At 40.8% G+C, this 26,692-nt stretch overlaps 2 protein-coding genes across 8 annotated transcripts; one reads left to right on the top strand and one right to left on the bottom strand.

Moving 5' to 3' along the window:
• Window positions 1-1,451: 1,451 nt before the first annotated feature.
• Window positions 1,452-6,865, bottom strand: rgp1 (GP1 homolog, RAB6A GEF complex partner 1). Of its 6 annotated transcripts, none has more exons than XM_076881716.1 (10): window positions 6,290-6,405; window positions 5,968-6,060; window positions 5,734-5,879; window positions 5,256-5,389; window positions 4,856-4,939; window positions 4,522-4,671; window positions 4,031-4,177; window positions 3,636-3,763; window positions 3,308-3,485; window positions 1,452-1,860 (listed from the first exon to the last, which is right to left on the bottom strand). In XM_076881716.1, exons 4-10 carry the CDS (start codon window positions 5,383-5,385, stop codon window positions 1,637-1,639), a joined length of 1,041 nt encoding a protein of 346 aa, XP_076737831.1. In that variant the 5' UTR covers window positions 5,386-5,389; window positions 5,734-5,879; window positions 5,968-6,060; window positions 6,290-6,405; the 3' UTR covers window positions 1,452-1,636. The 6 variants fall into 6 exon arrangements, with proteins under 6 accessions (XP_076737831.1, XP_076737832.1, XP_076737828.1 ...); XM_076881717.1 differs by having other exon boundaries at window positions 5,968-6,055; XM_076881713.1 differs by lacking the exons at window positions 5,734-5,879; window positions 5,968-6,060 and adding an exon at window positions 6,599-6,865.
• Window positions 6,866-7,230: 365 nt separating this feature from the next.
• gba2 (glucosidase, beta (bile acid) 2) lies at window positions 7,231-26,482 on the top strand. 2 transcript variants are annotated; one of them, XM_004574177.4, is made up of 18 exons: window positions 7,231-7,664; window positions 7,791-8,458; window positions 13,301-13,392; window positions 13,661-13,776; window positions 14,508-14,726; window positions 15,495-15,734; window positions 15,916-16,018; window positions 17,234-17,387; window positions 18,693-18,818; window positions 19,157-19,341; window positions 19,597-19,701; window positions 19,799-19,906; window positions 20,291-20,442; window positions 20,550-20,656; window positions 22,749-22,891; window positions 23,126-23,241; window positions 24,128-24,319; window positions 25,563-26,482. In XM_004574177.4, exons 2-18 carry the CDS (start codon window positions 8,265-8,267, stop codon window positions 25,761-25,763), a joined length of 2,553 nt encoding a protein of 850 aa, XP_004574234.1. In that variant the 5' UTR covers window positions 7,231-7,664; window positions 7,791-8,264; the 3' UTR covers window positions 25,764-26,482. The 2 variants fall into 2 exon arrangements, with proteins under 2 accessions (XP_004574234.1, XP_004574235.1); XM_004574178.5 differs by lacking the exons at window positions 7,231-7,664; window positions 7,791-8,458 and adding an exon at window positions 13,050-13,190.
• Window positions 26,483-26,692: the final 210 nt, after the last annotated feature.

Below are 26,692 nucleotides of genomic sequence, written 5' to 3'. Positions count from 1 at the left end.
GACGGTGTGATTTGGTGTCCAGATGCCAACATTTTCTAAACCGCATGGTTTAAAGAGACTGAGTGACTTTGTTTTCATGGTGGAACAGCAGTTTCACCAGATGTTTTGCTTAAGAATAAAGAAAGTGGCCACAAATGTTGTTAGTCTGCAGGAATCTTGTCTGTGTGGGTTTTTTTTACTGATATTATTCTAGTGTTACTATTGTAAATCACAGGTGGCTGCGCCTTACTTTGCAGATACTTTTAAATATTTTAGGTAATGCTTTAGAAGCCAAATATGGTCATATTTAATGTTTCTAATTACATTTTATCACAACTTTTATAAGCTTCTGTTTTTTTTTTCAATAAAACAAATTACATGTTTTCATTTGGGCACATAAAAATATTCAGATTTGACAAAGTGTTTCGAGTTTTCTGTGGGTACCCAAAAAAATATCCCAGGGCTGTAGCAAGAATGTCACTAACCTGTGCAATCTCTGACTCAAACACACATAGATATGTACATATCTATGTTTTTAGATTCTATTTTTACTCTATACTTTATTTGTTAGAAACTCTTTATTTTTGTATTTTATGAGTACTTAGATTGCTTTCTTTGTACTGAATGGGACCGCATATAATATCGTTGTGCTTTTGGCAAAAATAACAATAAAAATGAGATTCTGATTCTGAAAAAGTTTACATTTTAAAGCGTGAAGTGAGAAGTGCAAAGAAGGTTTGACACGCTTTACCTTCCTCTTAATTACTGCCCAGAGTGCATCGGCCGGTGGATTTCCCCGCATGGTGTGAAGTGCAGGTGGAGCAAGTGACCTGCAAAGTGTCTCTAGTCCAGTCAGCTGACCCCCGCCTGCCCTGCTCCCCGGGTCAAGCGAACAAGGACCCGAGCCATGGATCGCTTCAGCTGCAGCAGCATCTCGAAGGCTGGAACGCAACTAGCACTGAGTAACTCTGCCGCCACTCTGCCTGCCCATGGAGCCGATACTCATTACAGTTAGATATCCATAACCATTACTCATCTTCAGTATATGAATTATTCATGTAGGGAATATGATGCTTAGCAATTTTTAAGCAAATGTGCAGCAATTTACACAAAATAATTTGAAGTCTTAACAGATGTAGAAAATATAGGTCCCTGCCTGCTTTAGAAGCATTTTAATTTCTGTTTACGCTTATATCAGTTAGCAACTTGTCTAATCCCAGCTGAGCTTCTTATGAAACTCCTTTTAAGTTTACAGGATTTTAAAATGCTAAATAACATCAAACCGTTAAGTGTTTCTTTGTTCAAAGATCCTGATATTAATCCAACTGCTATCTTTAATTAACCCACTGATGACATTCTGTAAATATATAAATGTACTTTAATATAAATGTCTGTTCAGTTTGACCTGTTTGCTGCTGTAACTCATTTAACCTCCAAATAAAAGTGTTGTTTACATGAAGAAATGACAGAGATTTAAGTCACGCTTTTAATTTTCTCTTACATCTTGATTGAGCGTTTTGCTCCAGATGAAAGAAAAAGCTCTGATTAACCATCGGAGGAGAGTCTTTGTTCTTGAAATGTGCATCTACATCTCTCTCTCTCTCACACACACACACACACACACACACACACACACACACACACACACACACACACGTTAAATGGTAATGGTGTTGGTCCCTGTAAACTGGGACACGTAGGAAGCCAAAGCCGGGTTGGTGGGCAGGACTTTGATCGGTAGATTCCAGCTGAAGGTGTCCACATCCACATGCTCCGCCCCAGCCCACACTGTGACCTCTGATTGGTTCTGCAGGACAGTGGGCGGTTCCATAGGCTCCCGGGCAGTAACGAATTCAAAGTGCAGGCGCCACCTCAGGGTCACTAAATAAACAAAAGAGCCGGAGTAAGTAATTTTCTTTTCATATACATTCTATGAAAAGTACCTAGGTTTATGTGTAGATGTTCCCGGTCGTGTCCTTTTTTACTCTTTTGCCGGCACGTTCCTACATTTCTTAGTGTGCAGCCACAAGGAAAAATAAGGAATGCTCGTCACCCACATGCTTGTAAAACTTTCCATATTAATAGGTGTGAATCATTTTTATTAAAATTTAGTCACTGCCTTAAGGCACTGTAAACCCACACTGGTTTTTGTGTCCTTCTCTTCTGTGGTTAGCACATTGAGTTTACGTGTAATTGATATTGTCATTATCCAGGTTCAGACTACACAGCATCAGCCCGATTATGACTCAGCCCAGCTTACACAGGGTGTTGTTTTGGTTCAGAAACAAAATGTGCATCGTGCATAACAACTGATCATTTTATCCTGCACTCCATCAAATAATGGATGAAAACTCACACTTCATCTGGGAAGCCTGGCCGGTACTTTAATAAAAACGTTAAAATACTGCCTTGGAACATCTGCTACAAATTATGAGTGAGAAGTAAGTAAGAAGCATTGGGTGAAGTTTAGCCCCTTTATCTTAAAAACATTAAATTTTACAAGTATTAGAATTTATTAGAATCTTTGGCTGTCATACATAAATATGAATATTTTGAAAACTACATACGAAAATGATGGAGAACATCTATTTGATATGGCTAACACAAACTCACGCTTTCTGAAAGAGGTTAATATGGGTTTAGGATGTGGTGTCATACCAGGGGAATATCGTATTCGATTTAGATGAAACTTTCTTATTCAAACTTTAATATTTATGAAATCCTTGGCCTGCATTTGTATAGCGCTTTTCTAGTCCCTAAGGACCCCAAAGCGCTTCACACTACATTCAGTCATTCACCCATTCACACACACATTCACACACTGGCGATGGCAAGCTACATTGTAGTCACAGCTGCAATGTATTTATGAAATCCTTTACTTATTTTGAACCATATTTTGTGCCTTGCATATGAGAAGCTACAATATCTAAGTCCTCTACCTGCAAAACTATGTTTCTACAGGCCTGTGCTGCAGAATCTGCTGTCAGCAATAGGACATTCATTCTATCTGAACTTCATCCACACTACTGAGAGTCTATATGGAGCCATAGTACAGACACTCAGAAAAGTTTGAAGGACTTTTCAAGATTATGTCATTTTTAGATGCCTTCTGAAAATGTATGCAAGGAAAACATCTAAAAACATCCTGACATTCATCGCTTGAAATTTTTTTCAGAAAACTAATGATAGTAGGAACCTGGAATTGTGCTTAGCTTATATAGGCAATTGATGAACTATGCCTACTTAGTTTGTATGACACTGATCTACAAGTAATTGTTGAGATATGATTGAGCCGTGAGTCAGACATAATTCAGCTTGAGTGACTTACCAATGTCTCTGCTGAAACCCGGCGTGACATTCAGGGGTATGGGAAGAGAGAAGTGGCTGAAGGCCGTGTGGAGGCAAGACTCCAGATGTCGCCCGTGTCCAGTCACACTGGGAGTTTGTCCTGGTCTACGCTGGTACTGCTGCTGGATCTCCTCCTCACTCTGAAGGCTCACTGAATACTGAAACACAAACACACACACACACACACACACACACACACACACACACACACACACACACACACACACACACACACACAGCTTTAGAGAAAATTCAAAGGGTGACTGAATTGGAAAGTGCATCGTATGAAAATTGTAGAGCAAACACACCTGCAGGCAGGGAATGTCTCCCTCTGAAAAGTTAAACGTGCCGATGATGTCCTCCCCGAGTCTGTAAACAGTCTTAAAGATGCAGAACTTTGCTACTTTCCCACGCATGTTGGTGATATTAAACATATCTGGAAAAAACAAAGACACACACATCAGATGTGGAGACACAAAAAGAATCTGCTGCTTTTATTTTTGCCTTTCAGGTACCGAATGAAGCCACCATTTTATAGATGTACACGCTTATGTGAATGTAACAACTAAAATAGTGAGAAAACAGTTTAATTTGTCAAAATATTCCCAAAGAAAAAAGGGGGTGACGCTTACGTTAAAAACAATTTGCACAAACTAGAGTTTAAACTCCTGCAAAGAGCAGAAGGGCAGAGAATTCGACTCACGGGGGTAGCGCCTCGAGGTGGTGACCATTAACATGTCCAGTGCTCTCTCCAAAGGCCGAGAGTCCCTGCGGCTCACTTCCTCTTCCTCCAGGAAAGGGTTGGAGGGGCAAACCTCTTCATCCTGGGGAAATGGAGGCTCTGGCATGCCTATGTGGGTACATGCAAAAAACACCAACATCAGATAAAAGATTCTCATTTTTTAAAGTCAATTTTCTTGGCAACATTTTAAGTACTTTCTATAAAGCAAAGAGCTCTGGTAACTGTGACATAATGAGACTCTTTTTGCTGTCCAGAGAAAAATGAAAATCTACATGCCTGGTTAAGAGACCACAACAAAAGTTTATATCCACAGTATTTTTTTTGCCAATACTTCTCTGGTTTTGCTGTCGTTCTAATATTATACTACAGCCGAAGCAAAGATCTTTCAACCCCTGTTTCTCTGTGGCTACAACTGTAAAATGAAAGCCAGAGTCGGTCAAAAGTCCATTCACCTTGCAGAACCAACACTCTAAAGGGAACACGAAGTAGCTTGATGGGCGAGTTGACCCTTTGACAGCCAATGGTCAGTTTGTAGACGTACTTCACCGCCTGACCACGGAAACTGGGAGGCCCATCAATGGGAACAACCTCACTGTAGGAGTCTGTGAAAGAATGACAATGTTTGCAAGACTGAGTCTCACACACACAAATGAGATAATGCTATGTATGGGAAACCATCTAGAAACCTCATCATTATTGTGTTAAGTGTTTCATTCTTTAACAGCAGTGTAGATATTTCACTTCACATTATTGTTAACTTTTTCCCACAAATGTAAAGACATGTACATGTTTTACTCTCTCCAGGGTCCAGGCGCAGGTCGCAGAATAATATCTTAGGAGGAGTGTCCAGCACACACTGCCCTCGTTCTCCTGGAGAACAAAGCAGGAGATGTTAAATGTATTACACACTAAGAAAGCTATGGAAAAAAGGCTACTAATATGTTGCTACTTTTCATTGTGTGTGAAGACTTGTTAGCAGACACAGCAGCAAATTTATCCAGTATTGGGGATGTTCTTTTTTAAATTCACCTTGTGAACCTTGCATGGCTGTAAGGCAGTTGGATGTATGACCCATACATCCACTGAAGTGGTGTCAATATGCAAATGTACTGTTTATAAGATTGGGGAAACCCAGATAAGTTTATACTATTTCTGCCAGTCTTAGATTTCATATTTTATTTCTTACCTCTGCTTGGGATGAGCACAGTCTCGCTCTCAGCCTGGACATCCTGTTTGTTGCCCTGAGCCGGCAAGGCTACTCTGTTCTCACTTGCATGAAACTGACAGTGGATCTGGGCACTGGCCCATGCCAGCATCTCACTGGAACAAAAATCAGAATCAGACAACAAGGCTTACACAAGGGTACAATTATTTCAGTGTCCTCTGTGTTACAGTCTACCAACAACACTAGGTCACGAGACACCATATAAATCCTAATAACTGTGTTAAAAGAAGTGAAATAAAAAAAAACAACTCCTTCCTGTTTTAGCTGCTCCGTTTACAGGTTACCACAGTGGATCACCCGCCGCCACCTCACCCCATCTCCAGCATCCTCTGTTAACCCAACCCTCCTCCTTCACTACATGAATCTCCTCTAAGGTCTTCCTCTTTTCCACCTGCCTGGGTGGATAGTTGATCCCAGGAATTTAAGCTCCTTCACTCACCTGTCTCCTTAAATGTTCACTTTTCCATCTGTCTCCCTCTCATTCACACACATGCATTTTGTCTTGCTTCTACTGACTTTCATTCTTCTTCCCTCCAGTGCATACCACCACCTCAGTACTCAGGGACTCTTGCCTGACCAACACCACTGCAAACAAGAAGGGGCACAGAGAAGATCCCTGTTGTAATCTTACCCCTACCTTGAATCCATCTGTCTCTCCTACTGCACACCTCACCACTGTTTTGCTGTCCTCATATATTTCACCACCATCGCACGCTTTTTCTAGATCCTTCCAGAAGACGTGTAAATCCTTCTAACCTTCTCTATACTTCCCAAGGAAATAAAGAAATCATTTAGATTACAAAATATTCTAACAGCAGGATATCAGAAACGTGTTATTATTAAGAATCCTTTTCTGTAAATCTTGCCAAAACAAAACCTACTTTAATTAAAAGCCCGCATATTAACATACGACAGTCAAAACAAAGAATAACACATGGCTGATATTCCCTTATTTTTAATCTCATTGAACAAGGAGCAAACTTGTAAAATCCTACCTGCTCGCCGAGGTGGAAAGATGAGACATCGGGTTGGTGAAAGTTACAAGACACTCCATGAGCTCCCCGGCCAGAAACACTGAGCCTCGGGCCATAGAGGCCACAACCTCGATCATCTATAACGTTACGAACCGACAACGCTACTTTAGAAAATGAAAAACGTAAACGATAATATCGTGAGCACATTGCAGTTCTATCTGATGTACTTTTTTTGTCGTTACAGTTTGACCTACATACAGCCAGTATGAATTTCACTTGTTGGCCCTCTTTGCTAATGACTGTAGTTTTAAGGACAAGTTTATCACATACCTTCACTTCACGCGATACTGCGGCAAAGCAAATACGCAATGTTCTCCCCGAAGAAACCTAAATACACTTCTTGAATAAAAGTATACCAAATTTCTCAATTCATGCCAATCCGAGCATAGCTTACTTAGCTAGCATTCCAGCTGGCTACAGTAAACAAAAAAAAAAATACGTAGACATTCTGTTTCCGGTGCTGTTTTACCAATCACGAACAACGGGAAACAGAAATAAGATTAATAACATATAAGAATATATATACATATATTTTTCCTTTCGTATGATATTTTAAGATTACCTTTAAAATAATACGTTATTTAAAATTTGGATATATTAAAAAATATAGTAAGCGAGTGTGTGACGTTGCTATGGTAACATATACGGAAGGGGTAAACTCAGTGATTACAAAGAATCTTTGATTTGTAGAATTTATGTTGAAAGTTTTAAATTATAACAGACAAAAATTTTGAATATTCTGTTGAATTTCATATTCATATTATACCATGCATACAGTGTCAAGTAGAACTTAAATGAATAGTTGAAGACCAGAATGACTCCACTCCCCCTTTTCCGTCTAAATGGCATGGTCTCCACCGGAGGCTTTTTTTTTTTTTGGCTTGCACTCTCGTTCCTACTATACCCAGAGTCAGCTTTGTCAGGCATTATTAACTGCTATTTATTACTCCGTGTAATCGTAACAGTTAACGCTTCCTCTGTTAGATCTAATAAAAAGTTAGTGCTCTGATTGAAGCTTGGCGCTATCGAGTTTAAAAAAAGGGGCGCTATCAGAACGTGGCTTGAGAATATTGATGCCTGATAGACAACGAAAGGGGCAAAGGTTTCTCGATATCTATGACAGGCAAAAAGGTTTTGCATACTGGGCGCCGAGCTAGCAGAAGCTACAGGCACTTCACTGAGATCCGCTCGAGTCTGGATATGGATAACGCTGTCCCTCTGGCATTTTCAAACTCATTTTTATGCGTCTCTTGCTCTTAGAAGCGGGCTAACTTGTAAAGTCGCATTCTGTTGCACGGCTTTAAAGCAAAGAGGCGTTCCGTGGTCACCGTTTAAGGTGCGATTATATTGTGTGTTTTCGGCGTTGCAGCTAACCGGCTGTTACTTGATGTTGGCCCCCTGAATGTGCACAGTGTAAATGTGATTGCCGCATTTTAACCATTGCTTTTTGTTCTGTTCTTAGGTGTTCCGGCTAAAAAATTCTGCTGGTATTTCGCCGTCAGCTATCCATCCACCCATCCGTCGGTGCTGACAGCTGCATATCCACATCCGGACTCAGTGCTGAGGAGTGGGTGGGGAGGGGGTCGACCAAAACAGAAATCAAAGGGTGGGGGGTTGCATCAAGACGCCCATGAGGATATGAAAACACTGGATGAATGCTACAACTAAAGAATGGCACAGGAACTTCCAACTTAAATTTGGATTCATTCATTGAGCAAGCCTTAAGAGCTTATCAGTGGAGAACAGGTTTAACCCACTGGAATGACACCGGCGCTTTTATTACTCCTGAAACCTGTGACTGACTACCACATTAGTGGTTTTGGTCCGTGGTGAGGGCACTGTAAGCTGGCTCTGGCTACAATAGTTGTTGGCAACTCCCTGCTTGTAAGTGTTTCAAGACCTGAAGTTTCATTGTCATTGTTTAAAAGTCTGCAAAATGACTTCAGAGTGGAGTGAGAAATCCACAGCAGACCTCATGAGCAGGTATGTCTCCAAGGAAATGGGATACAATGTGCCCAAGGAAGGTTGGCGTATCTGTCTGGCGCACGAGTTCAAGGAGAAGAGAAAGCCCTTTCAAGCAAAAGACGTCTCTCTGGCCAACATCTGGGGGCATATCGGCCTTGGAGTCAGGTTAGATCTTTTTCTCAGCACACCCTGCCTGCTTCATGTTACACCTCAATGCAGCCAGCCTTTTTATTATTCACTTTACAATATTCATGTTAACATGGTGGAGAGCCATGGGAGGCATCAGACTATAGTGTCACGTTTCTCAGATCACACCTGAGCGCAAGCCTGCAAGTGCAGTGTTGACCTGAAAATGTTACTGGTGCTTCTCTGAAAATTAAGCATCAAGACGGCCAGCTGCAGGAGTCCATTTTTTTTAGTTTCTTCTGCAGTGCTCCCAGCCCATCAGTTTAGTTTACTCTGGAGCAAAATCCCAAATGATGCTCACAAAAATCTTATTTACATAAGTTGAACTTTTTTGTTGCAATACATACAAGTTCAGCAGTAATGCAAAATGTTCTAAGGGTTTCCTGTGTTAATAAATATAGTAGTTAAACCTCTTTTCCTATGGTCTGTCAACTCTGGTTCCAGGTCAGTGCCAAGTTCAAAGTGCATGTCATTTATGGCTCTTTGACTTTAAAACCTCTGTAGCAATAAAGGCAGCGAGCGAGGTTAAGCATTCACCATCCCACAAACATGATCTTAATGCTCTTAATGTTGCCTCCACCTAGAGAGAAATATCCAGCCTGGCCTTCAACGCCTGTAGTGACTGTTTTTTCTGAAACCTGCTGATATTCTGAAATCCTGACAATGTGCCTTGACGAAGGAGTATGTGTCTGTCAGAGTGACTCTGCGAGGCTCACCAGTCATTAGGACTGCTCCTTGACTTGGGAAAGAAAAGAAAAGCTAGCTAGTTTCCCTACAACTTAATTGGCACACTGTGTGACACAGTGGACTGTTTTTCAGACTCACTGTGGAAAAGATGCCCGTTTGAGCTCACACAGCTTAGGTTGAGGTTCACAGACTGGTCTGCATTCATAGATCTGCACCAGAGTCTGGCCATTGTTTGCTTTTGTACAGAATAACAAAATCCTGACAATGGCCTACCCTGCTGTAGCTTCAAATAACATTGTTTAACAAATCCTTTTCACCCTGACTGGAGCTGTATTGATAGACCATTGTTCTACCTCTGGTTTGAACTCTGCTCTGAAGTTATTGTTTGGAACTACACTGTCATGCACAGCAGTTCTGCTGTTGCACAGGATCTTCCTCACAGCAAGTAGAAAGCTCTCTGTGGCTGAAACCTTAACAATAATTCTGGTCTGTTTCCTATTTTAATGCTGCACAAGTGTTGTTTGTAATTCAATTAAAAATGTATTCATATAGCTCACCTGACTGCAAACAATAACCGCAGATGGTTGCCCCTCCCTGAGCCTGGCTCTGCCCGAGGTTTCTTCCTGATAAAGAAAAGAGTTTTTTCTCCCCACTGTTAGATAAGATAAGATAAGATAACTCTTTATTGTCATTGCACAGTCATACATAGTACAGTAGTACAATGAAATTGGAAAAACTGCCCTACGTCGGCACTACATATAACACAACACGACACGATATGACACATCACAACGCAACAAACAACACAACACAGTATATTAACTTAGTATAAAAAAGAAGAATAAGTGTATGTGTATTGCACACTGTTATTATTGCACATTAATTATTATTGCACCTTGTTATAAATATAAATATTATTGTTATTGTTTTAAACATTGTTACCTCCCCCCTAAAAAAGTCCAGGGAGGTATCCAGTCAGGTCAGCTATTTACATTGATCAGGGCTATTGCCCTGTTGTAAAAGCTGTCCTTGAGTCTATTTGTTCGGGACCTCAGCAGCCTGAACCTCCTGCCAGACGGCAGCAGCTTAAACACCCGGTGTCCTGGGTGTGTGCAGTCCCGTAGGATGCTGCGTGCCCTCTTGAGACAGCGAGTGCTGTACAGGTCCTTCAGGGAGGGACGAGGATGTCCAATGATTTTTTGGGCCATGTTGATGACCCTCTGGAGCGCCTTTCTGTGTGCTGTGGTGCAGCTGGAGAACCACACACCGATGCAATATGTCAGCACACTTTCAATGGAGCAGCGGTAGAAGACGGTCAGCAGCTCCTTCTTCAGGTCCATTTTTCTGAGGATTCTCAGAAAGTGGAGACGCTGTTGGGCCTTCTTTAAGACCGCAGAGGTGTTAGAGCTCCATTGGAGGTCTGTGTCTATGTGCACACCCAGAAACTTGAAACTGGAGACCCTTTCCACGCACTCCCCATTGATGCTGACAGGCTGCAGCTCGGACTTCCTCCTTCTGAAGTCAACTACCAGTTCTTTTGTCTTGGTGGTATTGAGGTCCAGGTTGTTATCTGCACACCAATCTGACAGCCTCTGAACTTCAGCTCTGTATGCCGTCTCATCTCCCCCTGAGATGAGCCCCACCACAGTGGTATCATCTGCAAACTTGATGACTGTTGTCTGGGTGGGAACTAACACAGTCATGTGTGTACAGAGTGTACAGTAGGGGACTCAGTACACAGCCTTGTGGAGAGCCGGTGTTGAGGCTGAGGGCTGAGGAAAGATGAGGCCCCACTCTAACTCTCTGTACACGGTCTGAGAAGAAGTCTCTGATCCAGCGGCAGGTGGTGGAAGGAAGTCCAATTTCCAGCAGTTTAACTATTAGTCTGTCCGGGAGTATCGTATTGAAAGCAGAGCTAAAGTCACCAAAGAGCAGCCTGGCGTAACGGCCCTGCACTTCCAGGTGAGAGATGGTGGTGTGGAGCGTTGTAGCAATGGCATCTTCAGTTGATCTGTTAGCTCTGTATACAAACTGGAGCGGGTCAAGTGTGGGTGGCAAGCAGGACATGATGTGACGTCGGACCAGTTTCTCGAAGCACTTCATTATAACAGGTGTTAGAGCAACTGGTCGGTAGTCGTTGAGGCTGCTAATGTTAGTACGCTTTGGCAGTGGGACAATTGTGGCTGACTTTAGGCACGGCGGGATGCAGGACTGGGACAGTGAAGTGTTGAAGATCTTAGTGATGACCCCAGCCAGATGGTCTGCACACTCTTTTAGGACCTTTGCGGTTACCCCATCTGGTCCGGCGGCCTTCCTGGGGTTTACTGCCCTCAGTGTGCGCCTCACCTCATATTCCTGCACTATGAGGCTTGGGCTGCTGCTGCTGTCCGATGCTTTTGCTGCTGCTGCCTCTGGTCCCTTCACCTCAAAGCGTGCGAAGAAGTGGTTCAGCTCCTCCGCAAGCTCCGCGTTACCCTCAGTCAACGTGGTATTGCCAGGTTTGTAGTTGGTTAAGTGCTGAACTCCCTGCCATACCTGTCGTGAGTTTTTGGTGCTGAAGTGGTCTTCGATCCTTCTCTTGTACGCTGCCTTGGCCTCTCTGATGCCTCTTTTCAACTCAGATCTGGCTGCACTGTACTGCATACCATCACCGGATCTAAAAGCGGTGTCACGTTGCTTCAGCAGGACCTGGACCTCTTTAGTCATCCAGGGTTTCTGGTTGGAATACACCCGGAGACGTTTGTCCACAGTGACACTGTTGACACAGAAGTTAATATATGAGAGCACTGATGTTGTGTGCTCTTCAAGGTCCTGATGTTCGAACACGCTCCAGTCCGTGTTTTCAAAACAGTCCTGTTGCCAAAGTACTTGCTCATAGGAGTTCATATGATTTTTTTTGTTTTTTTTTGTTATCGTAGTCTTTACCTTAAAGTATAACTCGCCTGTTGAGGCAACTGTTGCTGTGATTTAGCTTTGTATAAATAAAATGGAATTGAAATGGAATGGGCTCAGCGGGGCAGTCATTTGCTGCGACCATTTGGGCTGAGGGGAGGGAGATAGAAGAAAAGACACACACTGTGGAAAATGATTTTAAATGAACAACTTCCTATATTAAAGACCACCTAAACTGACATCATAACGATGTAAAACATTAACCTTTATGACAAAGAACTGAGGTGGTCTTTTGTGCTAAAAAACTCATATTTGCAACTTGTGTGACATCCCATCATCGGGGTCTCTGCGGCTCACCACCTTGGCTTAAAAAGGTATTCTTTGATGACTGCCACTGCAGATGCCTATATCTCAAACAACATAAAAGACTCAGCCAGGGTGCTGCTTTGCTGATTGCTGTCTTCCCCTCAGAGAGGGTTCTGTGCTCAGGCATCCAAATAGAGAAGCCAATAAAATGTAACAAATTGCAGCGTGTACAGAGTTGATCACAGAGTCACTGGTTTTGTTCAGCAACCCGTCAGCTTGCTGCAGATTTATCATGGTCATTTCCCCAAAGCTCTTCAAAGACCCTTCAAGAACACTCGAGGCTCAAAAGTCTTGACTTTTAAAATAAAAGCATAAAAACCCACTGTGCATTAAGAAAATGAGCTAAAAGCTAGAGACCGTAAATAAAGATGTCTTAGCTGTAAATGTATGTTAAATGTAACGAAGGCTCGTGCTAAACAAACAGTCTTGTGCTATAGATCTTAGATCAGAGTGCAAACAGATTAATGACTCAACTCTCAGGCTCTGAAAGCAGTTTGAATTCTTTTGTAACGTGGCCTAATTATTTGACAATGTATTCTTGCTTGAAAGGAAGTGCGGGGCCCACCCACACATTTACACATGCTAGAATCCAACTGTCACTTCGACTACCTTTGCAGGCACTTCCGTTAAGCAGTTGCACAACTCTCTTTTTTTCTCACAGCATGCTGGTGTGTGCAAATTGTTTGATTCAGCTTTGGCTGAAAAGGTGCCTTTAACACAAAAACAAACGAGCAAGGAGAAAAGGCATGCTCATGTGACTGACCTGGTAATTTTCTAAATCTCTGATTGTTAAAGCATTCCCAATCAATGCTCTTCAACAAAACCAGATCAGTGTCTCAGTATTTCTAGATATTCCTGTTGCTTGTGTTCATCCAGGTATCTAAAGTTTTGGTACAAGAAGACGCAGGTGGAAAAGAAGGCTCCGTTCATTGATATGTTTGGTGCCCAACCCTTACGCCAAATCTACGGTGAGTGTTTTTACAGACTGAGGCTCAAATTTTTTTTGCAACTTTTTTATGATAAATCTTAACATAAAACACAGTTCTGTTTACTTTAAATATAATCATGATCAATAGTGTGCAAACAAATTGGGATCATTGAGAACCTGTTGAAGTCTCACAGTAGGAAATACTTTGCAACCTCACGGAGAGCGACCAGTGTGTTTGTAGACTTTCCTGTCATGCTGCTTAGGATTATGCAGTTTTTGCAATGTTGACTCTGTTCTCTGATTTACAGGTGCTCCACTTGGCGGCATTGGAGGAGGTACCATCACAAGAGGTTGGAGGGGGGAGTTCTGCAGATGGCAACTTAATCCTGGGATGTACCACTACAAAACAGTCATACCCAATCAGGTGATTACAGTGGCTGACATGACAGGATGAATTCTGTAATGAACTGAAAAAACAAAAACAAATTGGATTACAATGCATTTTTGTTTCTTTGGAAGTCAGAAAATAATTTCCTCCTATTGCTGGCAGAGTCTCAGTTTACAAATAAGTACCTGCTTATCAGCTGGTGTAGATATCATAAAAACATAAAAAGCTGTACAATCCATTTTCTCATGCAGTAACTACATTGAGCTAGAATGTTTTGAGAGAGGGTGTGACTCCACGGTACTGGAACAACCCGCACACGTGTTTTTATTGTCACGAGCACTATTGTTGTCTTCATCTCAGTGTGCAAATGGCAGCTGGGAGCACTTTCGCCTTGAGAAATATCACAATGTAGAATGACAAGGCAGACAAAGTAAGCACTTCCTTGCTTAGATGACATGAGAAAAATATTTGAGCTGTAACTTCAGTGGTCACTGGGAAACAAACTGCACTCGTAGAATCAGTCAAACCTGATTTTAAAAATGCTTAAAAGGTTTGGTGTATTTGCTCCAGGTTTTAAAAGCTTCTCATCAAGACTTTATGGCTTTACTAATAGCTTACATTTGGGCATCTCTGGCTAATGCCTACAACACTGAACAAACTGAGTTTTTTTTTTTTGTAATGACTGTGCAAATGTTTTGTCTCCAAAGACATACCATAAAACGATTATCTGTCAACATGTCCCTCTTCTCATTTTTCTGTGTTCACAGTTCACTGTGTGTTTGCGTCGTGAAGGAAAAACTGTTTACCAGCAGGTGTTATCTGTAGAGCGTCCACCTACATTACAAGGCTGGAACTGGGGCTACTGCGGGGAGTACGCCTTCTATCACGCCTTGTATCCTCGCGCCTGGACGGTTTACGACCTGCCAGGACAGAACGTCACCCTGACCTGCAGACAGATTTCCCCAGTCATCCCTCATGATTATCAGGTAACCTACAGTTGAACTCCCTCCTTTATTGCACTCAATTTGTAATTTTTACAAGGTAAAAAGCTGGTAAACTGCCGTTAAAGTGCTTAAAAAAAAGTCCACTATTACCCAACAAATCAAGTACACCAGCGGTCCCCAACCCCCGGGCCACGGGCCGGTACCGGTCCGTGAGTTGTTTGGTACTGGGCCGTGAGACTTGAGGCTCGGGTGGGAAATTTATGGTTTTCAGAGTTTTTACCGTTAACTCTGTTTCCCTCGGTCTTTCCTGTGTTGTAGTTGTGTGTCTTATTTTGAAATAAATATTTACACGATACCATAGCGACCAGAGAGCATTAAGGCTCAGAGAAGAGGATGTTACTCTCAGTGTTGTTGGCGTGTTTCAGGAGGACGCTGCTAATAAAGTTACACAATTACACAGTGAATTTGTGCTTATTATTATATTTACAAAATACAGTTTTTATCTTGGTCGTATCATTTTATTTTGTTGTATTTAACTGCGACACCTTAAAGGCCCGTCCGTGAAAATATTGTCTGACATTAAACCGGTCCGTGGCACAAAAAAGCTTGGGGACTGCTGAACTACACCATACCACACCACGGTATTTATAAAAAAACAAACAGGGATGATCACAGGTGCTGCACAGTGAAACCACGCATAAAAAGACGGATGAACAGGATGTTCATTAGCAGATTATATGTTCTAATAAGGAATAATACTGATGTGTTAAGGTTAAGGTTAACTCATCATCTACATCTACATCCTCTCAGGACTCAAGTCTCCCAGTTGCAGTATTGGTGTGGGACATAGAGAACAAGAACGAGTACGATCTTGATGTCTCGATTATGTTTACCATGGTCAACGGATCAGGACAAAAGGACGACAAGTGTGGCGGACACTGGAATGAACCATTTCACCTGGAGAAGGAGGGGGAGGCGGTGTCTGGGGTCCTACTTCATCACTGTACTGCAGTGAACCCTTACACTCTGTGCATCGCAGCCCGAGAGCAGGTATGATTTTTAGCAGCTGTAAGAAGGTTTTTGTGCTAACTAGGCGTACAAGTATTTCCCTGGGAATGAACTCTGGACTTTTAACAATAGTCTCTGTTGTTTGGAAATGTAATCTGTTGGTATTAATGAGTATTAATCTTTAGATTTGCCAACAAGAGTGTGTTTGTGTGCACGTTACCAGTCTGACAGGGAGATCAGCCACCAAACAGCGTTCAGTCCAAAGGGACCCTGCTTCAGTCTGTGGAACGACCTCATCGATGATGGACGGCTGGACTCTCCTACAGGTCAACACTTAGAAAAATATACTGTGCAGAGAGGAGACGGATGTCTAAAAAGTAGAATGAAACAAGATTAATGCTAAATAAATCCCCACTGTGGCATTAAAATTAGTAGAAGAGAACACAAAATGTTTTATAGATTTTAGTGTAACCATATTTAAAGTAGCTTAAAAAGATGTGGAATGAAAGAAAACAGTAGTGTGTGAATCAAATTTTATTTGATTATAGTTATTTATTAAATTGTGAGTCATCTTTGCAGGCATACTTGCCAACCTTGAGACCTCAGAATTAGGGAGACATTCAAAAAAGAGGGGGAGGGGCATACATATACATATGCATACACATATACAAATTTTTTTTAAAGTAAGTTAAATGTCACCGTTATTAGCCTACTGTCCCCCAGCTGGGGCTGTCCAAATTCAGAGGCTGCATCCACCTGTGGACCCGGCCTTTGTGGTCTAAGTGGGCCGGGTCCTCCGAAAGCCGGGTAGGCCAGTAGTGAGTGACTGTGACGATCTCGCCTTTAGAATTACGTCATGAGCTCTCTTGGTGGAGCTCCTTGATATCTAAATATAACCGGACGCTGACGTAAATTCTCGACTATCTTACACTTCTGTTTAATCAGTTTTCTGTTTGACGTTTATTCAGCTGTGTGAAAACCCGGAGGAACCCTCCTGAGGGATTAATAAAGATTTATTTAATCTAATCTAATAACTTTAATCTCAGCCAAACCGATTTACTCAGGAACAAATAATAGTAATATTAAAACTAAGTAGCTTCCGCCATTGTTGGAAACTGGAATTGGCTGGGATGAATGAATGAATGAATTCTGGGATACGGTTTTTCATTTTTTTCATTTTTGTTCTCCGGGTGGAAAATCAGGAGAAATTTGGGAGAACGGTGGCTCTAGGAGATTTTCAGGAGGGTTACTGAAATTGGTGATTCTCCCGGAAAAATCGGGAGGGTTGGCATGTATGGTTGTAGGACAAATGGTCTTCTAAAGCCACATTCCAGTCCTCCAAGTACAACCCTGGATTAGTTTCATATCTTTTCTCACACTTGCTGTCATTTCTTTACTTTTCTCTCTTTAAAAAAACACAAAATTACTTTAAGACACTGAAAACAAATTATATTATTTTATTTTCGTTCTCTCTAAAGTCATCTCTGAAATATTAGAGTTTACAACAAGTCATTAACCTCTTGTCTGTCTTCCCTCTGCAGGATCCAGTCCACCAACAGTTAAAGGAGAAAAGGTAGCTGCGGCAGTAGCTGTGGGCTGCTCGGTGCCAGCTCAGGGCCATAACTCACTGGAGTTCTGCTTGGCCTGGGACATGCCCAAAATTACCTTTGGGTCTCGGGAGAAGGAGCACATGAGGTAGCTCAAACACAAAAAGGAAATACACAGACAGTATGTTGCTTTTATAAAAGACAAAAATGTCACCAAAATGTGCTGGAAGGCTTAATACTGCATTTTTCAACTATGGGCTACTTTGTAAAGAAGCACTTTATCTTTTTAGCGTGTTTCCTGTGTTGTGAGTCTTTGCTGTTGCTAAATGTAAAACAGCTTGTTTGAATTTTGCTTATTTATTATAACTACAGCAAAAAAGCATCTCTGAAGGTGATGGGCAACAAAATATACATTCATATATATTAGAGCAGGGCGATATGACCAAAAATATTTATCACGATATACATTTGAAAATTTGCGATAACGATATAACTGACGATATAATTGACACTAGACAAAGTACTTTACAACTCCACAACTTTATTTGTGCAAAAAAAAAAAAAATCAACGTATTTTCACTTAAACAAGCAGCTGTTTTTTATGTGCATTAAAGTTATATAAAAATTTTAAAATGCAAATTCCTTACTGACAGTTTAACCAAAAGGCATTTCCAGTGGGAATTGGCCAACATGTCCTCAGCATAACCATGTATAATATCCACAAAACTTAAAAAGAGGTTATACACACAATACGGTAATATTATGTTGAAGCACAGTACGTATCACTCTGCAAGGCTCCTGCCTACGATGGCTGTAACGCTCCGACAATCCATCAAGTGGTGCGGGTTCGTAGCTTAGCAAAGTCGTACTGAAACGTTTGACAGATTTTCGAGCGCCGTGTACATACAATCGTTTCGAGGTCATTAAACACAACCAGAATTCATACATAAAGCACACGGGATTATAAGGTAAGGGGCACTGTCGATTTTCAGAAAAATCAAAGGATTGATTTAAAGTGTGCCGTATTTTCCAAAAAACACGGTAATAACGACGGCCCGCTAGCATGCTCTACCAAAAATAGTGCTTTGTTGTGTATCTGACGGACGAAAGCTAAACCAGTTCCACACCACTGAAGTTGCAGCATTTTTACAAACCAATTCTGGTTCATCTGTTTCATTCAACGACCGGCTTTCGCTCTTCTCATTCTGCGTCGCCGCCATGTGCGTATGAAAACAAAGGCACTGTGCATGCGCGTTCTACCCATATTCTATCGCCATATTTCATTTTCTCATCGTTGCCCAACATTATACCGGTATTACCGTGAACGGTATGATATGGCCCAGCCCTAATAAATACACACACACACACACACACACACACACACTGATTGTCTTGATGAGTGTGTAGGATTTTGAAACTTGTTTTTTTTTTTGTTTTTTTTTATTGTTTGCAGGAGATACACTCGTTACTTTGGGACCACAGGAGATGCATCCCCCTCACTCAGCCATTATGCCCTAACACACTACAAGCAGTGGGAGAAAAGCATTGAGGAGTGGCAGAGACCCATACTGCAGGACAGGTGCTTTATTGCCCGTTATTGCACTGTGGACAGATACAGTTTAATGGCAGAGTTTGCTTCTTGTAGTATATTTAGAAAGCCATTTGTGGTGTTTTAATTTGCTTCATTGAATTTATTGAGTACAATTTCTTCCTTATTGGGCTCTTTGTTTTGTCATAGTGTATTTTATTTTGTTGAGCTCTATATTTAACTAGCTTTATCTAAAATTAGATTTTATAGCACTGAAAGCTTTGCAGGTCAGAAACATCTACAGCTAATATTAAATAAATGTGGTATATTAGTTCAGAACCTCAGTAGCTAAGCACTTTTTTACTTTCTATGTCTCTCATGCGCTGCAGTTCTCTACCTTCCTGGTATAAGTCAGCACTGTTTAACGAGTTGTACTTTGTGGCGGATGGTGGGACCGTGTGGACGGAGATAATGGAGGATGTTGACATCAGTGGCGGCATACGTAGCGAGGACGGAGGTCTGCCAGCTCAACCCACTGTCATCAAGGAGTATGGACGTTTCGCTTACCTAGAAGGTAGGCAAGAAAAGGGGTGCAGGGAAGTTATGAAAAATGAAACTCATATCCTTCAACTGTGACATGTAGATGGTAACAATTAATTAAGTGCATACTAACATAAAAGTGTTACAGTTTAGCATTTGTTTTTTTGTTAAACAAAACATTTCCAGTTTTATGTTACTCTCACAGTCTGGGCTATTTTGTGTGTGTGTGTGTGTGTGTGTGTGTATGTATATAAGCTTGTGCTTTGACCACACATTACCTGTTTTCCAGGTCAGGAGTACAGAATGTACAACACATATGATGTGCACTTCTACGCCTCTTTTGCACTTATCATGCTGTGGCCCAAACTTGCCTTGAGTTTGCAGTACGACATTGGTGAGTGTAGTGTGCATTTTTATCTGTGGTCTTAAGCTTGTGTGTTTCATAAAGAGCCATCCTAAGACCTAGTTTTACAGCATTACCCTCTTCTCAGCTGGCAGTGTGGTTCAGCAAGACCTCACGGAGAGACTCCACCTAATGAGCGGACTTTATTCTCCCATCAAAACCAAAAATGTGGTGCCTCATGACATCGGAGACCCAGGTATGACAAAAGCAAAAACCTTACTTACATTTTATTTCCAACAAAGGCCTGTTGGAAGCAGCATGTCTATGAAATGGAATGTAGAGAGCTGTGCAACACACTTTATTTATTAAATATGACACCCGACGATGTCACAGTCATGTTGTAACCGGATGATATTGTTGTATTGTATTAAAATAATCTTAAATACCAGAGTTTTAGTATACCCCTTCCTTGCCCTTTGCGGGGAGTTGCAGTCTTTGAGTGCTCTTGTTAAAAAAATAAATAAAAGATTGATGGCTGGAGTACCTTTTAGGCAGTTATTTTTCAGTTCAGCCCTTAGCAGAATTAAAATCATCTTCCTGACACTTTCTATTATCGTTTCTTGAAACTTTTTTTCTTTAGATGACGAGCCCTGGGTGAGGGTGAATGCCTACCTCATTCATGACACCGCACACTGGAAGGACCTGAACCTGAAGTTTGTCCTGCAGGTATACAGGGACTTTCATCTTACCCAGGACAGGCAATACCTCCAGGACATGTGGCCCATCTGCCAGGTATAACTGGTGACATATTCTTAATTACACTGACTGCGAAGGATAATTCATTTTAGACATCGCATACAAAGGTGGATGTATATTAAATTTTTTTGTTTATCTATTAGGCAGTGATGGAGTCCGAGTTGAAATTTGACCTGGATGGAGATGGCCTAATAGAGAACTCTGGATATGCTGACCAGACCTATGATGGCTGGATAGTGACTGGACCAAGGTGAGAGTTGGACAATTAAAGTCATGTCAATTCAGTTTTATTTTTATTACTTAATGCCAAATCACAAAAACAGGCACCTCAAAATGTTGAATATTTTAAGGTAAAGACCATGCAGTAATAGAGAGAAACCACCAATGAGCAGATGACCCACTTTGAGCAACCACTTGGTGACAAATGAAAAGGGGAGGCAAAAAATCTTTTAACAGGAAGAAATCTCCATAAGAACCAGGCTCAGGGAGGGCAGCCATCTGCTGTAAGCAGTTAGCAATGAGAGGAGGGAGACGAGACAAAAGACACACTGTGGAAGACAGTCAGAGATTAATAATAACTAATGATTAAATGCTGAGTGATGTATAAACAGACAGAATGTCTTTATACACAAGTAAGAACACAGCAGCCCAGGCCTATTGCTGCATAATAGCATTATTGCACATGTGTATCACATCAATGATGTGTCTTTGTACTTGAAAACTGGGGGTCAGGGATGACCTGCGATGCAGAAGCTCCTCACAGATCTGAACTGGCTTCATTTGAGCTGGAAAATAAGGTTGTTTTTATTTTTCACTTGCTAATTTTGTGCTTCAAGATGACACTGAAAGAAAGTAGGCAAAGTACTAAACACACATCAGATGTACTAGTCCATTTTTTTAAATCTTGAAAGTTGTTGATTTTTGTTTTGTTTTGCAAGATGAATTCAGGAGTAGTAATTTTGAAATTTATACTGGCCAAACACTTAATTGGGTACACCACCAGCAACCTGAACTGTTGATACAAGGCAAGATGGAGCTATCCTTCCATGCTGATTTTTTGTGTTTGTTTGTTTCAACATTTTTATTTTAAACTTTAGATGTAAACAAAACAAGAAAATCAACATTTATCAAACTTGTATTTCATTCTGTACCTCAAGTTTCAGAAAGCCAGCTGGTGAAAGGAGACCAAATACAGTTATACTGATAAAGTTTGTCTAACAGACCATGAGTCACTTTTTCGTAGGATGTTTAACCAACGTCATTAACCATTCTTCAAAGGAAGGGGGCACTTTTCCTGGTCTTTCCTGGTCTTAGCAAGACCCGTTTAGCCTTGGTAAGAGGCAGGATGATGCTTTTTTTATATGGGGGGAGAAGTCGCAGTCAGAATGTTCTATGGTTATACTAACCATGGAAAGTTTTGGTGAGACGCGAAATGTTCTTTTCAGAACACTGAAAATGACCTCCAGGATATTTTCCCACCAGTCCCAAAGTGCTGGATAGCTCCATAGAATATGTAGAATCAAGGCACTCTGGCCATCACATCTCCAGCAATTGTCCATAGGAATCAAGGTTCATTTGTGCAACTGTTGCAGTGTTCAATACCACCTGTGGATTATCTTTAACTGGATGAATCTGCTGCCTATCTCCTTATACATGGTAATAATATTATGAAGACATGACTCCCATTCAGCTGGAGAAATGTCCACTGCCAGATCTTGGGCCTAGCAACCTTTAACGTTGGAAAGAGGGTCAGCTATCTGATCTTGCATTAAATGGTAGATCTTAGGGGTAATACCTTTACCAAAGGGTGATCTTGAAAGCAGTGCTTCCACAGGGCTGCCCGCAGGGCAACTCCTGGGACTTCCCAGCTATTTCAATAAAGAACTGCACATTTGGACATATCTCCAGAATCAATTGTGCTCCAAATTTTATATAGCTCAACAATCTGATTGAAGCCCAGGAAATGGTTTGTTCTGCAATAAAATAAATATGATACATAGAGGATGCCTGCCTTCCATGCTTTTTACACCAAATTCAGAGCCTGCCATCTGAATGTTGCAACAGAAATTGAGACTACTCAGACCAGGTTTCTCTTGTATACCATCAGTAATTTAAGCATATTCGTAATAATTTGGCTTTTAATCAAATATAGTGAGAATAAAATTTAGAGACAGATATTTTGGCTTTACATGCAAAGGTTTTGGGTAAATCTAAGTACTGAATCAGACTTGATAACCAGATTTTTCTTTTATGTGGTCCAAAGTAGTTTGCATCTAACAAAGAAGTAATATTAGTAAAAAAATATTGACTCCAGTATAATTTTTTTTAATTTGTATTTTTAGTGCCTACTGTGGTGGTATGTGGGTGGCATCACTCTGTGTGATGTGTAAAATGGCCAGACTGTTGGACAGCGAGGAGTTGTACCGTCACTACAAAGACCTGTTGGACAGAGGCAGTGCTGCTTTTGAGAAACTACTGTGGAACGGTGAGTCCAAACAATGTAGTCCTGACTTAAAATGTAATTCTTATGTTTTGGTCAGTGATGATGATAAAATGCACAAACAAATGCTTATTCTTAGGCTGGTAATAAAAAGTAATGTGTGGCTGGTATTCAAAGATGTCACATCTGTCTTTAGCTATTTTTAAATAATGTTTGACAGTGGACTGCTTGAAGACCTAAAGTGACTTCCCTTTTTGTTTCTCATCCCATCAAACACAGGCAAATACTACAACTATGACAGCAGTGGGAGAGATCTTTCTAACAGTGTCATGTCGGACCAGTGTGCTGGCCACTGGTTCCTGAGAGCATCTGGGCTGGGAGACGGAGAATTTCAGGCAAGTCTTTTATTGAGCTAGCATTAGTGTTCAGTTCAAGAGCGGTGCTTGTAAAAATGTGTTTATTATTTTATTGTTGTTTTGTGCTCTAGACTTTTGCAAGCTTAATGTGGGAGGAGCTAAATTGAAACATGTACACCAGAGTGGAGGAAATCTTTCCTAATCCTTCTGGAAAAATCACACCTTGCTGGAAACTGTTGTTAAAGTAAAGCTCATTCAGAGTTTAAAAATGTTCAAACTTCATTTCCAAGCCACTTTATACTGGAGAAACCCCCAACAATCAAACGAATCTCTGTGGTAACAGTGGGAAGGAAAAACTCCCATTTAACAGGACGAAACCTCCAACAGAACCAGGCTCACAATGAAATATTTCATCACTCATCCTAGTGATTTCTCCCACTAAAAACTCTACATTTAGATGAATAGAATCAACTTTCAGTTTTCTATTCAAGATTTTTTTTTTTTAATCTTAATATTTTAAATTCCATTCTGAATTTAACAGGATGCCATGAAGAGAAGCTATTATGGGAGGAATGTCTTTTTATGTCCGGAAGATTGAAGGGAACGCTTGGGTTTTGACATTAAATGACTAGGCCTAAGTTTGACACATTTTGTAGCTGAAAAGCCACAACAGCTCTGACTTTACATTATTGATTTAAACTATCAAAAGATGTTGGGTTTTTTTTAATGGTTTCTTTTTTTAATTGTAATGCCTGCACTGTACTAACTCCCTAAAAACGAATTAAAAATAAGTACAATAGCAAATAAATAAAACATAATATCATGTCTTTTCTGTCTGCGGGACTCCAGAATACATGTATGTTACTCGAGGAATGTTTCTGAAGGAAGTTATATGGGTTAATCATTGCTTCTTCTCTTCTTTTAGGCCTTTCCAAAAGAAAAGATCCAAAGTGCACTAAAATCTGTGTTTGACTTGAATGTAATGAGCTTTGCTGGAGGCCAGATGGGGGCAGTCAATGGCATGCGCCCTGAAGGAGTCCCTGATCGCTCCAGTGTTCAGTCTGATGAAGTGTGGATTGGAGTTGTATACGGTCTGGCAGCCACAATGATCCATGAGGTATGATCGATCTATCAATCTTCATCTTTTCTCTTTTTCTTATATCATTTTTTTAAAAGCAGCATTTTCAAAATGTCACTCTGGGTCATGGATACACTGGACAGTTGTTCAGTCAGCAGGGATCATATGTACCTACACGTTTGATTTGTTGGATTTTTATGCTGGATGCCCTTCCTGATGCAACCTCCAAAGGGATTTGTCTCCTCCTGGGATCAAACCAGGGATCTTTTGCTTGTTAGGTGAATGTGTATACCAGCTCAAAATAACTAATAAAATAATCATATAGTGACGATCACAAAATACATAAATTCTTTTTTTTGTTTCTTTTTGTTTCTTTCTTTTTTCTTTTTTTCCCCAACAAAACACGTGAAGTGCTTTTTTCTTGCTTTTATAACAAGCTAAGGAGTTACTGGAATTGATAAACGGGTTTCTGTTAAAGCAGAAACCTGTTTATGTTATGGAATACTTTTTGATTCATGTGATTGTTTCCTGATTTCTAATGCAGTCTTTTTACTTAAATCTCAGCAAAGAGGCAATTAAGTGTCTTCTATGAAAATGTCTCAGTTACACAGGCCTAAAGACTGGTCGGCAACCCCCTGGCAACCGCTAGTCACTAGAGCGATTGCTGGAGGGACCGTGGAAGTGGTGTTGTTGTTGTTGATTTTTGTAGCCATTTAAAAAAATTGTGGTTTTGATTTTTGTGGCATGGAGTCTGACAACATCACATGTTGTCATGTTGTTCTACCTGCTCGGATTGCTTAGAATCCTGTCTGAGCAGGTACTATTTTTGTACCTGGTACCAGGTACTATCACCTAATGGAAAACCCTTAAAACTGTGGCAACCTGTGCCAAGTCGATCCAAGTGAGTGCTAATGAAAAAGGGGCTTTAGTTTCACTCCTGCTCAGTGTGTGTTTTCAGATATGTTGGTGCCTTTCTCAGGCAACCGTGAAAATCTGCTAGAGGCCAGAGCAATCATTAGGTTTTTGTTGCAGGGCCCTTTTTGTGACCATACCCAGCAACCAATAGCCGTCCACTCAGGAGATGGTGATTTACATAGTGACAAGAGGTTGCCCATCAGTTTCTAGCCATGTGTGACTGAGGTACAAGCTGCACAATTAACATTTACTACCCTAAAAGTGACTTGATAATACTTGACAGTGTGGGTGTTTCTAAAGTTGTGGAGATATTGTGATCCTGAATTAAACACTACCTCAAGCCTGCAACTATTTGCCTTTTCCTCAGGGAATGCAGGAGGAAGGTATGCGTACAGCGGAGGGCTGCTACCGGACGGTGTGGGAGAAGCTGGGCATGGCCTTTCAGACCCCAGAAGCCTACTGTGAGAAGAATATCTATCGTTCTCTAGCCTACATGAGGCCTCTGAGCATTTGGGCCATGCAGCTCGCCCTGAACACTTCACAGAAGGATCAGACCACAACAGCTTAGACTGGAGTCACATACTGAACTAAGACCCGAGTCATTACAGGAGGGAACAGGAGTTCCTAGAAACTCCGCTGTAGCCACCACTTTGATCTGGACTGACACTTTGAGGTGCTGTTTAACTGTTTACAGACCCAGAATTAAATTTTCCCAAGTTTGTTTCACTGTAAATGTTTGAGGCTATGGTACCGGATTGTACATTTTCCTCTACAAAGACAGTAGGTGTGAAATAGTGATCATATTGTTAGGCAAGCACATTTGATTTTCTTTCTGTGTATGAAGTGTTAGCCAGGTAATAGCAAAAAATAAATGAATAAATCATAGCCTGTGTCTATTAAACAAATTACTTTGTTACAGAACATCAAAATACTGTTTGCATACACATAAAAAAGCAAACACTACACTTCGCTGTTCACAGTCATGGCTATAATACCTGCAACATGTTTATTATCTGATTTTCTTTATCCCCTCCCTTCATCCCAACTTGATTGCTGTACTAAGTGGTGTAATTTTTGATGAGTGGTTTTGGAGATTAAGCCTGTAGTGAAAAAAAAGATTATATATATATATATATATATATATATATATATATTTTTTTTTTATATAGAATTTGGTGCATTCTTGTATGTTGACCAACTATATCTACAGTATATAAATGTGGCAGCAAAATTTTCCGTTTTGTAAAAATAGAATATTCATGACAATCATGCTGAATAAATGACTGAATAACATACAAGGAGATATTTGTTTTCCTTTTAATTAAGTATAGTTGGGTATATCTTTAAAACAGAATTATTTTTTTATTTATTTACATGTTTACTGAAACATCTTTTGATTAAAGCCTCTCACCTTTTGCTTCAAAGGATGCACATTTAAATTGGATGAAGTGTTTAGGTTGTTCAGCTCCTTAACATTTGGATGTTGTGGCGCAATCG

This window comes from Maylandia zebra, linkage group LG3 (genome assembly GCF_041146795.1).
Source record: "Maylandia zebra isolate NMK-2024a linkage group LG3, Mzebra_GT3a, whole genome shotgun sequence".
NCBI classification, from domain to species: Eukaryota; Metazoa; Chordata; class Actinopteri; order Cichliformes; family Cichlidae; genus Maylandia; species Maylandia zebra.
Note: the sequence above shows the minus strand (reverse complement) of the source record. Positions and strands in the feature narration are given on the sequence as shown.

Bases quoted from the DNA above. Each gene is read 5' to 3' on its own strand.
- rgp1 (XM_076881713.1), bottom strand. From the start codon at position 6,405: ATGATCGAGGTTGTGGCCTCTATGGCCCGAGGCTCAGTGTTTCTGGCC. The intron at 4,672-4,855 runs GTACATGTCTTT...ATTCTTTCACAG, and splicing joins CCCTGGAGAGAGTAAAACAT to ACTCCTACAGTGAGGTTGTT. The intron at 1,861-3,307 runs GTAAGTCACTCA...TTGTTTATTTAG, and splicing joins GGGTTTCAGCAGAGACATTG to TGACCCTGAGGTGGCGCCTG.
- gba2 (XM_004574177.4), top strand. From the start codon at position 8,265: ATGACTTCAGAGTGGAGTGAGAAATCCACAGCAGACCTCATGAGCAGG. The intron at 19,907-20,290 runs GTATGACAAAAG...TTTTTTCTTTAG, and splicing joins TCATGACATCGGAGACCCAG to ATGACGAGCCCTGGGTGAGG. The intron at 20,657-22,748 runs GTGAGAGTTGGA...TTGTATTTTTAG, and splicing joins TGGATAGTGACTGGACCAAG to TGCCTACTGTGGTGGTATGT.